Source organism: Phascolarctos cinereus, unplaced genomic scaffold (assembly GCF_003287225.1).
Source record: "Phascolarctos cinereus isolate Bilbo 61053 unplaced genomic scaffold, phaCin_HiC Scaffold_726;HRSCAF=1367, whole genome shotgun sequence".
Lineage (NCBI taxonomy): Eukaryota > Metazoa > Chordata > Mammalia > Diprotodontia > Phascolarctidae > Phascolarctos > Phascolarctos cinereus.
In genome coordinates, this window is record NW_027556098.1 from 346,719,099 (window position 1) to 346,731,526 (window position 12,428).

Here is a 12,428-nt window from a genome sequence, read left to right on the forward strand (position 1 = left end):
TAGTGAAATTGGGAAGTCAGGTAGGTAGAAGAACCAAGATAAAGCAGAGTCATTAAAGCCTAGGGAAGAAAAAGTATGCAGAAGAGGGTAAGAGTGGTGAAGGGTGAATAGAGATCAAGAACTGAAAAAAACCCATGAGATTATTGATAACTTTGGAGAGAATAGTTTCAGTTGAGTGAAGAGATCATTCTCAATGATTCAGTGCTTGGTTCATGGTCTTCTTTTCCACCTCAACTCCTTCCCTCCTAATAGAGAATTTCAGAATACATGTTACTGTTCCCTCAGATACTCTAACCCCAGTTCTTCAATCTACTCAACTGTCATGACCTACTCCTTAACTTCAGCTCAGCTTACAATGGGATATTTCCCTTGATCCTGCTATCACCAAAAGTGTTCCACTTTCAAAGTGGATTCCAAGAATTTTAAAATACTTTTATCTGATCATAATCTTTTCTTCTCTTTCTATGCCTTACTTTTCTTAAACCTATTTTTTTCCTCCCTCAATCTTCCCTTTATTCCTCTCTTCTATCCAAGCACATGGATTCCAGTATATAACTCTTATCTGATTCTTAGTAGCAGCACAAATTATAGATTAATATTTAAATCTTTTAAGCCCTTTTTTTAAAATTCAGGTCTCAAAATGTACAGCCCATTCCCCCTTTCTTTTTCTTTTCCATTCCCCCTTTCTAGTTGAAGAATAAGAAGTTATCTTCAATTCTTAAGCTTAAACACAGACTTGGGTTTCCTGACCAAACAGATCAAAGGCATAAACTAGGGTCATATGCCAGCATGACAATAAATGATTGATTTAACATAACCTCCTCTACAGGTTAAAGCAGCTAAATATATGAATTACAACTCAAAAGTATTCAAATTTTTATTTTTTTTGTACCAATATACAGTTATAAAACCTACACATATAAAATGAAGAAGAATGCTCCTTGAATGATTATCAGAAAGTTTTGTCTATAGAGGCTGTGACTTAAAAACCATCTTACAAAAACCAAATATGTTTCTATACAACCCAGCTTGGTACACATTTGGCATCAGAATGTGCACAGTGCAGGGGTAATATTTACTCTGACATTCTTCTGGGTGCCATGATTAGATATGATTTTGAGTTTTGTTATCTTAGGAAGACAGGATAAAAGTATCTCACTTCATTCTTTGGGTACCTATTCAATACAACAATGTTGAAATGGCTCAATTTTTAAAATAATTCACAACATAAAGGAGTTTTTTGTCTTATTCTCAAAATTTTCCATTAAAAAAAAGAGTAATAAGTAATAAAATCAATGCCAATTTTATCAGGGAATTGGCGAACCAGATACACTCTCCACCAGCCATAGATTCTGCATTTCAGAATACCTGCTTCCACCGGGATCACATCTGACATGCAAACAATGTGGTGCTAGGTAATGTAATCAAGCAGTTTCTTCTGTATTTTCTTCATTCCAATTTCTTTCATGACGTCCTCTTTTGGTTTCAGTAGGACATTTACGAAGATGGGGGCACACTTCAGTCTCATAGAGCAGCTGATTATTACCACCCCTCTTCCTACATATGTATACACACATGTTCTATTTGCTTCCTTGTTAACTCCAGGTTTAAGTGTGTAGAAAAGCATAAAGATTATTCCTGAGCTCAGGCCTCCTGAATGTCCAGGCTGTATCTTGCCACACTTATTGGCTAGACAATTCAAGATAAATATCTATTACTTTCACAACTTCCATAAAAAGTAACCATCTCATTTCCTTCATTAATAGTAAACTTAAGAATGACCATATTTATGATCTTTTGCCTGATAACTTGTTGGGAGACTTGGGGTATTTTTAAAATTAAAGTTGAAAAATGTTTTTAAAGCAACGAAGTTAAGTGGAGTTTTGGAAATATAATATAAAACTAGATTTCTTCAAAATCCAGATTCCCACAAAGTCTAAAACCCATCACAAAAAACCAAATATATGTATTTCTAGGAAAAGATTTTATGATAATCATATTGCAAGTGTTCTACCTGACTGCTGTAACCTATTTCTCTTCAACATAAAAACATCTTCAGCCAGTACAGTGAGATACTAAACCGTGGATAACCTCAATTAGTCCCTTCACACTGATGCTCCAGGAAACTGTTGTTGTTGTCTTTGCTCCAAAACTTGTTGATTTAGTAGCTGTTGCTGTCTCTGCAGAAACTGTACAACTTCTGGACTTCTTAATAATGCCTTAAAAGAATAAAAAATTGTACAGTGCACTGATTATTTATGCATTCATTTTAAATATTAATAATCTAGCATTATCCAGGTTAATTGTTTCATGTTAGGAACCACAACATAAAACAGACCTACAAATAAATGAAACTTTTTATTCTATTTAATAACTGATGCTAAACTCAAATTTTAGTACATATGTTAACAAGGTCACCACTTACATTAAAACAGAAACCATGAGCATGCATTATGATACCAAACCATAGAATAATAAAGACATAAGTTGTTACGCATATAACTTTGAGTGTATGAAAAGGAAGAAGCTTTCCACAAGGGTTTCTGACCTGAGAAAGGTTTAATATTTTGTTCATGTCCTAAGAGACGAGTATTCTATGTAGATGTGGAAAGGTCTTAAACTTGTAGAATAAAGCACTAAGGGTAGAGCTGGTCCAGGGTGGCAGGGGAAAAAAAAGAAAATGAGAACTACTAAAAACTGAAGGAACAGAAGCAAATAATTTCTACAGTTTCAACAGCTGGTTAAACAGTATGGTGCACTGGAAGGAATACCACTCTCAGATGAAGACCCAGGCCCTGATTTCTATCTACTGGCTTCTATAACTTTGGATAAGTCCTAGTGAAACAGACAGAACAGCCTCAATCTCAGTTTCATCACCTGTAAGACATGGTTGTGACTAGAGTAGATTCTCTGCAATGTCTCATCCAATTCTAATACTAGATAATGCCTTCACTCTAGACAGTTCCATTACAACCCTGATAAATAAAATTCAGGAACTAAAAATAAAAATACTCTGGTGCTAGATTTAAGTCTTAGAGGTACTTTTGAACTTAGTCCTGGGATTCAATTCCTACTGCTAAACCTTATTTTCAAACATATCATAAAATGATTATTCGCTTAACATTTAATGTAAACATTACATTTTTATTAATAAAAAGGAATAATTGTTATTGTTTTTCTAAACATTTCTTTCCTAAATTTTACCCCAGGGTTTCTTATAGTGAATTACACATTCACTATGGCAAACTATACTTGTTCCATTGGGTATACAGAGATATTACATTTATGATAGCACATTCTGGTAATATAGAGATTCAGATTATTATTAGATAATCTTTATTAGATTGGAAAAAAATTAGAAACTTACTCCAAATAAATTCTAATGTACAACTCTCTACACTACTGATTTCCCACTTTAAGGATCAAAAATAGAATGCCAATTGTTCAGAGCAAACAGGACATTAATAATTTTTATTTGGGAAGACTAATTTAAGAAAGAGAATTTGTACACAAAATTTAATTTTTAATGTGTAAATAACCAATTCAGAACAAGATTTCAATACAGTAGTTTCTCTATGTAAAAATGAACATTTCTGAAAAACCCACTATCATTTACGCTATTCCAGACCTAGTCAAAGATCAGAACTAGTCTGATATCAATCAACAAGCACTGATTAAGTTCCTACTTGTGTGTGTCAGGCAACAGAGATCAAAATTCAAGGAAATAATCTCTTCTCTCAAAGACTTTACATTCTAACAAGGGAGACAGTAATATACACAGAAAAATTTGAAGAGAATAAATACAAAGTAGTTACATCATCAAGATAGTTTGGAAAGGATGACACTAGCACTTGGGAGGATCGGGCTAAGCTTCATGTAGGAGGTAGAATCTGAATTGTGTCTTGAAGTAAGGGAGGGATTCTATGAGGTGCTAGTGAAGAGAAAGTGAATTTTATGGTTAAGGGACAGCAAGTGCAAAGGCACAAACAAGGGAGAATGTTACAACCACTTTGGCTGGATTGGGGAGTGCAGGAGGGAAAGTAACATACAATAGCTGGAAAGAGATTGGGGCCGAATTGTGAAGGACTTTAAAAGTGAAACATAAGACTTGTTCCTACAGGCAATGATGAAACTGAGGAATTAGGAAAGCAATATGGTCAGATATGAACTTAAAGAAAATCATTTTGTCGGCAGTATTAGAAGATAACTAAAGTGGGAAACCTGAGGCAGGGAGACCAATTGCAGGCCACTGCAATTATATAGGTGAGAGGTGATAAGGGCCTCAACTAATGTGCCAAAAGAATGTTACAGAGGTAGAAATATCAAGATGTGGCAACTGAATGGACGTATGGGGACAGGCAGAACAAGGAGTTGAGGTTAATACTGAGGTTACAATCTGGGAGACTGGGAAAAGGGTAGTGCCTGGATCAAAAAAAGGCAGAAAGAAAAATGAAGTTTGGAAGAGGAGCTATTGGCTATCACCTAAAACTAGGTAAAAATTTATAATGGAAGCACTCAATATTAGACCAACATCATTGAAACTAACGCCAAAGTGGAATTCATGATGATAGGTTTACACTGAATTCCATTTTATTCAAATAATCAAAAGATTTAATGAATAAATAGGACTTCACTACATGATGATTCTATGACATGGTCCCTAAGGATAGTCTTATATCAAGGTTCCATGTGTATAAATAAAACAAATTTTAAGTGTCCATCAGTTTATGAAGCTTCAGTTCCTGTCAAAGGTTAAAACAAAAAAGAAAAAGATCATGTTTTAGGCTTGTTTCAGTTTTACAAAAGAAATTATCATATTTACCAGCCGTTTTTGATTTAACACTTGCTCTAAGAGAGTAGGTCTTGAAGGACGATCTCCAATAGAACCACTTCTTTGTTTTCCAACGGATGTTGAGCCATCTGTGCTTTCCTAGAGTTAACGACACAATAAATTTTTTGAAATTAACCTTTTTCATTTGTAGTGTGGCCTATTTCCTGGCACCTGCAGTCAAATCTAAACATTATATTACATGTTACCCCTAAACAACGTGACACCAATCTTATCGGAGTATAACATCTAGACCTAGTCTTAGCCTCTAATTTTGAACATGAAGACACTTCTCTCCTCCTGCTGTAGAAGGGAAGATTGGACCTGTGTCCTCATGATCAAAATTAGAGGGTAGGACTCGATCTAGACATTATATCCTACACAAACTTTTCACTATCACTTTATCTTTGCTTATGTCCTTCTCCTGACTTTGTCTATATGTCCACCTCCTTGCTACCAAACTGCATCCTATCCATCCTTCAAATCCTAAGTCCAAATGTCCCCTTTTCCATGATGCCTCCTATCTTTCTTTGGAACTAAACACCTCTGCCATTAACTTGAAATCTATCACATGCTACCCTGTATGGTTATATATTTTTATAGACATAAATCTTTTCTCCTCAACAAGAACCATGTCTTCAAAATCCTTGTAGACTATACGAAGCCAGCATATGTAAAAATAAATGTAAATAAAATATTTCCATATTATCCCCATAGGGAAATGAGGTTTTGAAGATTTTCAATGACTTATTCATGGTTACATAGGTACTAAGTTGTCTGAGGCAGGCATTAAGGTGAGGTCTCATGATTACAAGTTCAGAACTCTTCATTCCACTTGACTAAAAATCTCCTAAATCAATCTGAGAGAGCTTAAAAATGAACTAGTTTAACTTGTAGAAATTTCAGACATTCTGGACTGGTCATCATTTACCTTCCAGCTTCTAAGAACTCTCAGTCCACTACACTTAATTGCTACAGGCTCATCTCTGGGTCTCAATTTCCTCACCTGTAAAGATCATAGTTCCTGCATTTCTTACCTCAGAATCCTTCCCTTGCCTGGGAAGTACTCTATAGATGTCCTAAGTCAACAAGCATTTATTAAACACCTACTATGTGCCACTCACTAGGTTAAGCACGGGGGATACCAAAAAAAGTAAAAGACAGTACCTGCTCTCAAGGAGCTCACAGTAAATTATTCTTTCCACAGAATAGATAAACCTGCTGCCTTCAAGAAAAAAGCCTTTCTGGTAAACTGGTAGCTGTCACAGCAACCCAATTCAAAAAATCCAAATATCTTGAGATATTTGTACCTGAAACGCTTTTTCTCTGGGAGGAATAACACAAATTATTGAGAAAAAGGAAGACAATTAGGCTTCCAATCAATTGCACTTGATTTTCTACAGGCTGCCAGCTCACTCCTTCAACAATTAATTAGACTCATCATAATCTGCCCAATATATTCTAGTTTATACGCCTTTCTCCAGGTGAACGTTTGTTTTTCCTTGTTACATACCCTGATGCCTATAATACTTAACATTTATATGGTGCTTTAAGATTTGCAAAGAGCTTTAATACGAATAGCTAATATTTATATAGTGCTTACTATGCACTAGGGGCTATGCTAAGCACTTTACAATTACTATCTCATTTGATCAGCACAATAGGGAGGGAGGTTTTATTATTGCCATTTTACAGAAGACAAGACTGAGGCTGGCAGCAACTTGCTGAATCAGTCACTCATAAGATTAAGTGACTTGTAGAGATTCAATCAAGCAGTTCCCACAGCTATTAAGTGGGAAGATTTAAACTCGGGCCCAGCAATCTATTCACTGTATCAAAATGAGATCGTGTATGTATACCTTAATGCACTTCATTACCTAAGTTCTAGCTATTGTTGTTATGTCCCAAAAGTCTTACTGCAATCTCTCAGCTTTAATAGTTTCAAGTTGCAGTTTAATCTTTTATAACTTTAATCTGCAGTAAGACTTTTGGGACATCTGGATAATGATGATAGCTAACCGCTTACGACGTGCCAGGGACTGTGCTGAGCGCTTTACAATTACTAGCTCATTTGATCCTCCCAATAACTCTTAGAGGGAAGTATTATTATTATCCCCCTTTTACAATTGGGGAAATTGAGGCAGGCAGAGGTCAATCGACTTGCCCAAGGGTCACAACAACTAGTGTCTGAGACCAAATTTGAACTCAGGTCTTCCTGACTCCAGGCCCAGCGCTCTACCCATTACACCGCTGGTCAGTCAGTAAGCATTTATTAGGGGCTTACTATACGCCGGGCACTGCGCTAAGAGAAGCTCTGAGTTGGCAAACATTGGTATTACTTTTGCAGACATCGATGGTCGCCACGGCCCGCAGACGGCTCGGGGCGGTGCGTCTCCGCGTCTCCGCGCCCCAGCGCCCCGCACCTGCGCCCCGCCGCCCCGGGCTAGGGCTGGGTAGCGGTACCTCGAGCTTGACGCTGCCCGCGCTGCCGCCGGCCGCGGCCGCCGTGCCGGCCAAGCTGAGGGCCTGATCGCTCTTCTTCTTCTTGTACTTGTCCTTGTACATCTTGTTGCGGTGTTTCTTGCACATCCACGGCTTGCGCTGCTTTGCCACCTGGCTCGTGGTCTCGCGGCAGCCCTCGTAGGTGCACGTCTTGCTCACGCTGCCCCCGCCGCCCCGGCCCGCTGATGCCCGGCCGCCTTCGCCGCCCGAGTGGGTCTCCTCGTCCTCCAGCTCCTCCGGGCTGGCCGTGCTCTCGCCGCCCCCCGGCGGGTCGGACGTGTCCAGCAGGTCCGCCTCGTCCTCGGCGGCCTCGTCCTCGCCATCTCCTGCCACTTCACCCAGGGGCGTGAGGTTCCCGGCGGCGCTGCCGCTCCTCGGAGTAGGGGTAGGAGTAGGGATAGGGGTCGGGGTCGCCGAGGCCGCCGAAGCCGGGGTCGGCCGCAGGATGGCGCCCGCCGCCTCCTCCTGCCCGCCGCAGGGCTGCATGACTAGTAGGGTGAGCTGCGGCTCCGGGGGGGCGTCGGCGTCGGCCGCCCCCGCCCGCTCGATGCCCTCTTGCGCTTCCGTGCCCCGGGCGCTGGTCGGGGCGAGACGACCAGCTCTCTCCCTGCAACTGCCTGGCCCGATTCAACGTCAACCCTAGCAGTGCCCGAGAGGGGCCAAAGTGCGGCTCAAAGCAGCCTTTCTCCCTGCGCCTGCGCGGCCCCAGGAGGCAGGATGCCAGTATTAGAAAGGCGGACGTTTGAAAGCCTGGCGGGAGAAAGCAGCTGCCCTTCTGAGGGTCTGCGGGCTGAAGGCAGGCTTGAGAGACTGCGCATGTGCGGGAATGTGGCCTTCGGCTCGTTGACCCGTAGGGGGCGGGGTTACCCGGATGTGCTCTTGTAATCTTATCCGGGGGATGTAGCTTTGAGGCAATTTTCCTCATTCACTTCTTGACCCTCGGTTTTATTTTCTTCACTCCTGGCTGTATACTCCATATCTCTCACCTATCCAACCTTTCCTCCTTTTTATTTCTCGAAAGAAAAACATTCTATTCAGTCCTCTTTTTATTGGTAGTTTAATAATCCTGCTTATTCTCATTTCTCTGATTTTGAAAAGAATGCATTCCCACTCTTCTCTCCCTCCCCCCCGCCCATGTTTAAAGTGGGAAAGATTGTTCTGATTCTTTTTTTTTTTTGGCATAAGTAGAGGGAATTTTCCTTACCCTGGAGTATCCTATATCAGTCCTTGTCCTTATTCTATTTCCATACACAATTCAAGTAGATTAAACAAACTACTCCAATGCCTATTTGCACTTCTGCAATTTAAGCCTCTTCTTTTCTTAGCTGTGGTTAGCGTTAGTGGTTTTGGACCATTTTGCTTCCGTTTTTTCCTGTACTACTGTCCATCTACTAAACTATAAAACATGGTTCTCAAAATTTCTCCAATTTTTCCTAAAACTACCTTAAATTTAATTTGTGGATGTTTAGGCCAAACTCTTTTGAGTGGTAATGCATCTTTTCCAGGATACTAGGCAGGGTGTAAGAAGCTTAATGTAACCAGCTCAATATCATTCACAAACAGGAGCATCTAGAGGATGTCATCAACCATAAAATCCCTCTTTAGTTTGGACTAAGGGTAGATTTCAGGGGGATACCTGAATTTGGCAAAAAAAATACATCTTTATTTTTACTAACTTTTAACTGAAATGTAGCCTGTCCTTAAATAAAAAATTTAAAAATTATTGTGAGAGAGGGTCCATAAGCTTCACCAGACTGCCAAAGGGGTCTATTGTTGAGGTCAGATTTGGGATAGCCTTTTCGGTGTGAAGGAATTCACTTGGATGACTTTCTCTTAACCAATGGGAGCTTTTGATTTTACATGGAAAAGCATCCTGGGCTCCATTATCGAGAAGCTAATGAAAGGCCCCCGATATTTGGGAGAGTTATGCTTATATAGAGGTTTTAGAATGATGATGTAGTTTTAGGGTTTTATGGTACTTGAAGATTAAGGAAGAATTTTATGATATAGGATGAGGAAGATGGTTGACAAGATATGAAGGACAGGGAGATACAGAATAAGGAAGAAAAAACCAATTCTTTTGGTCTTAAAAGACAAGGAGAAGGTTGGTGGTATTTCAGGATAAAGGGGAAAAGACTTTAGGACACCCTCAAGTTACTGAATAAGCTACAGAATAAGCTTCAACCCCTTGGTGGGAGGCTTCACAAAGTACTGGAAAAGCAACCCTTAATATTCTTTTTAACCCTTAGGGCACTGTTTGTATCTACATCACTATGACATAAAAATGATTTAGACCCTCTACTTAGAAAAAGGCAAAAACAAAATTTTAATACAATTTATTGATCACAGTTGGGCAAAATGTATTAATCTTCTCACAACTTACCACATCTCTCTGTCTCCCCTCTGGCAACTTCTAGACCTTTCATATTATAAATTCTTGTCATAGTAGATAGAGAGCTGGCTTGGGAGCTAGGTTCAAGTCCTATCTCTGACAAACTGGCCACATAAGTCATTTAACTTCTCAGGATCCCAAGTAACTCTGTTAGGCCAATATTAGTGAAAGGAAGTTCCTTGCTTAGAGTTTTCTACACCAGTGAAATTGTAGGTCCTGTTTCCCACAGCAACAACAAAAATTTAGCTAGTGGACTGTCCTAATTTCAACAGAAGATAGAACACCTACACAACAAGGCCTGGATTGAACAAAGATCACCAACTCTAGAGAAAGGATGCCGGAGAATGAAAAAGCATCAACACCAACAAAGTATGGCGATTGCTGCCTGTATTTATTTATTGGTCCTACCTCAGGATGTTCACTTCTTCCATTTATCTCTGTGGGAGAATAATGGGGGATTATAATGCTATGGTATTTTGAATGCCAAGTCACCAACACTGATCTGAGAGCACTCAGTTCACCCACTCCACCCCATTGTACTCTGATCCCTCAGTTTCTTATGCATTATAAAAATATCCCTGATTTTGTCTTTGGAACTAGTTCCTTCAACAAATATTTCTAGGATATGTACCATCAATTATTGCTATTGAGAGAGGAAACCAAGATTTGGGTAATACTATGTAGCAGATAATCAAAAAATAATTTGTATTTCATTTAGGAATGAATTTCTAAAACATTTAGCAGATTCTAAGACTTGGAAGGGACCTCAGAGGCAATCTAGAGTAACCCATACCTGTGTAGGATTCTTTTGAGCAGAAGTGTCACATTGGAATGAGCATTATCCCTGGAATCAGAAGATCTGGGTTCAAATACTACCTTTGTTGCTTATTACATGTATAACCTTTAGCAAATCAATTTCTTTGGGCCTTAGTTACCTCATTAGTAAAATGTGAGCATTGGATTAAATAGATAAAGCATTTATTAAGCTTTACTATGTTTCAGGTACTGTGTTAAGTGCTAGCTCAAAATTTATGTTTCTACTATCACCAAAAAGTGTCCTGCATTTGCTAGTTTCCAGTGAAGGGAAACTCACTATCTCTGAAGGAAACCTATATCACTTTTGGACAATTCTAATGGTTAGGAGTGTTTTCTTTACCTGAAGCCTAAATCTGCCCCTCTACATTTTCTATGAATTTTTCCTAATTCTCCTTTGGGGCCAAGCAGTACAAATCGAATCCCTCTTTGACTTGACGGTCCTTCAAATACTTAAAGACTGCTATCATGAACACCCTAAAATTTCTCTGCTCCAATTTTGAATATGAGTTTGTGTGCTATACTGATAAATATGGATGCATTAAACAAAAGAATGAAATCATAATGTGACTGGAAAGTTTTTTGGTTTGTCTGCAGTTTCTCTGTTCCATTCCCTTAGTTCAGTTAACTAAATATTTATTAAGTATCCACTACTGTATATGTAAAGATGTTTTTCTGCTGAATTCTGGGCCTAACTTATTGACCATCTCTAGTGCCTGGTCAAGATTATATATATATATCTGTCTATCTGTTTGTCTATCTGTTTACGCATCTATGTATATATGTACACATGTATATTTGTATATGTATATATGTATATGTATATATAGACTAACTCAATGAATTGTCCCATTGAATGTCGTATTATATATCTTTAAATGTAAATAAAATATAATCATTTATGTGGAGCTTTAAGGTTTGTAAATAATTTTCCTCATGATAAGCCTGTGAGGGAGATATTAAAATATATTGTCTGTATTTTACAATTGTCTGAGGACACAGACTCAGAGTTACTGTAAATTTTCTAAAATCATACAAATACTTAAGAATTTTAGGCAGAATTCAAGCACGTGTCTTCTCACTACAATGTAATGCTTTATCTACTATGCCATACTACTTTATTTGAAGAATATGTTTATCTTTAAGTCTGTTTTTGAAAGGTGGATAGTTAAACCAGTCCTTTTTTGCATTGCTATAGATTTTGCTGAAGATACTTTATAGTGTCTTAGTGCTCAATAAAACCTTTTCAAACAGAATCTATGTATACAGTCCAAACTAAAGAGGAATTCCTTATGGTTGGTGAAGTCCTCTAGAAGCTCCTGTTTGTGGATGATTTTGAGCTGGTTACATTAAGCTTCTACTCTCTGCCAAGTATCCTGGAAAACATTCATACACAGCTAGTTAGGTGTCAATTGTCTGAGGTCGGATTTGAATTCAGGTCCTTCTGATTCCAATGCTGGAGCTCTATGCTGCCCCTCCCAACCTTAAACTTCTTGTTGAAACAAAGTCTATCTTTTTGATCAATATTCAACCACTGTTGTCATATGGTTGCTAGTCATGGAATAGTACAGTTTCTGAAGAATTAGATGACTGTCAAAGTTAGGGTAATGGAGAGGTACATGGTAGTATGACCAGACTGTACCATAAAATTATCTAGGAACTTTGAATAAAAACTGCAGTCAAAGATGCCATCAAATGAAAATCTGAGTGAAAAACAAAACGGTCAGTCACATGGCAAGAGTGAGGAATAACTGGAGCTAAAGCCCAGTGCTCTACTTGTGGCAGTATTAAGAGAAAATAAGGGAGCCTCCCTTCCCAATGTTAGGTGGAGTTTTGACTTTGAATTGGTGGTTCATGACGAAAACATCAAAGCCCATCTTTTTGACACTAATA

General features: G+C 38.8%; 1 protein-coding gene across 2 annotated transcripts; it reads right to left on the reverse strand.

Annotated features, from left to right (window-relative positions):
• Positions 1–863: 863 nt before the first annotated feature.
• On the reverse strand, positions 864–8,154 carry RFXAP (regulatory factor X associated protein). 2 transcript variants are annotated; one of them, XM_078156981.1, is made up of 3 exons: positions 7,168–8,154; positions 4,823–4,930; positions 864–2,219 (listed from the first exon to the last, which is right to left on the reverse strand). In XM_078156981.1, the coding sequence occupies exons 1-3, from the start codon at positions 7,814–7,816 to the stop codon at positions 2,056–2,058; spliced, it is 921 nt and encodes a 306-aa protein (XP_078013107.1). In that variant the 5' UTR covers positions 7,817–8,154; the 3' UTR covers positions 864–2,055. The 2 variants fall into 2 exon arrangements, with proteins under 2 accessions (XP_078013107.1, XP_020823445.2); XM_020967786.2 differs by having other exon boundaries at positions 7,292–8,153.
• Between the last annotated feature and the right edge of the window lie 4,274 nt (positions 8,155–12,428).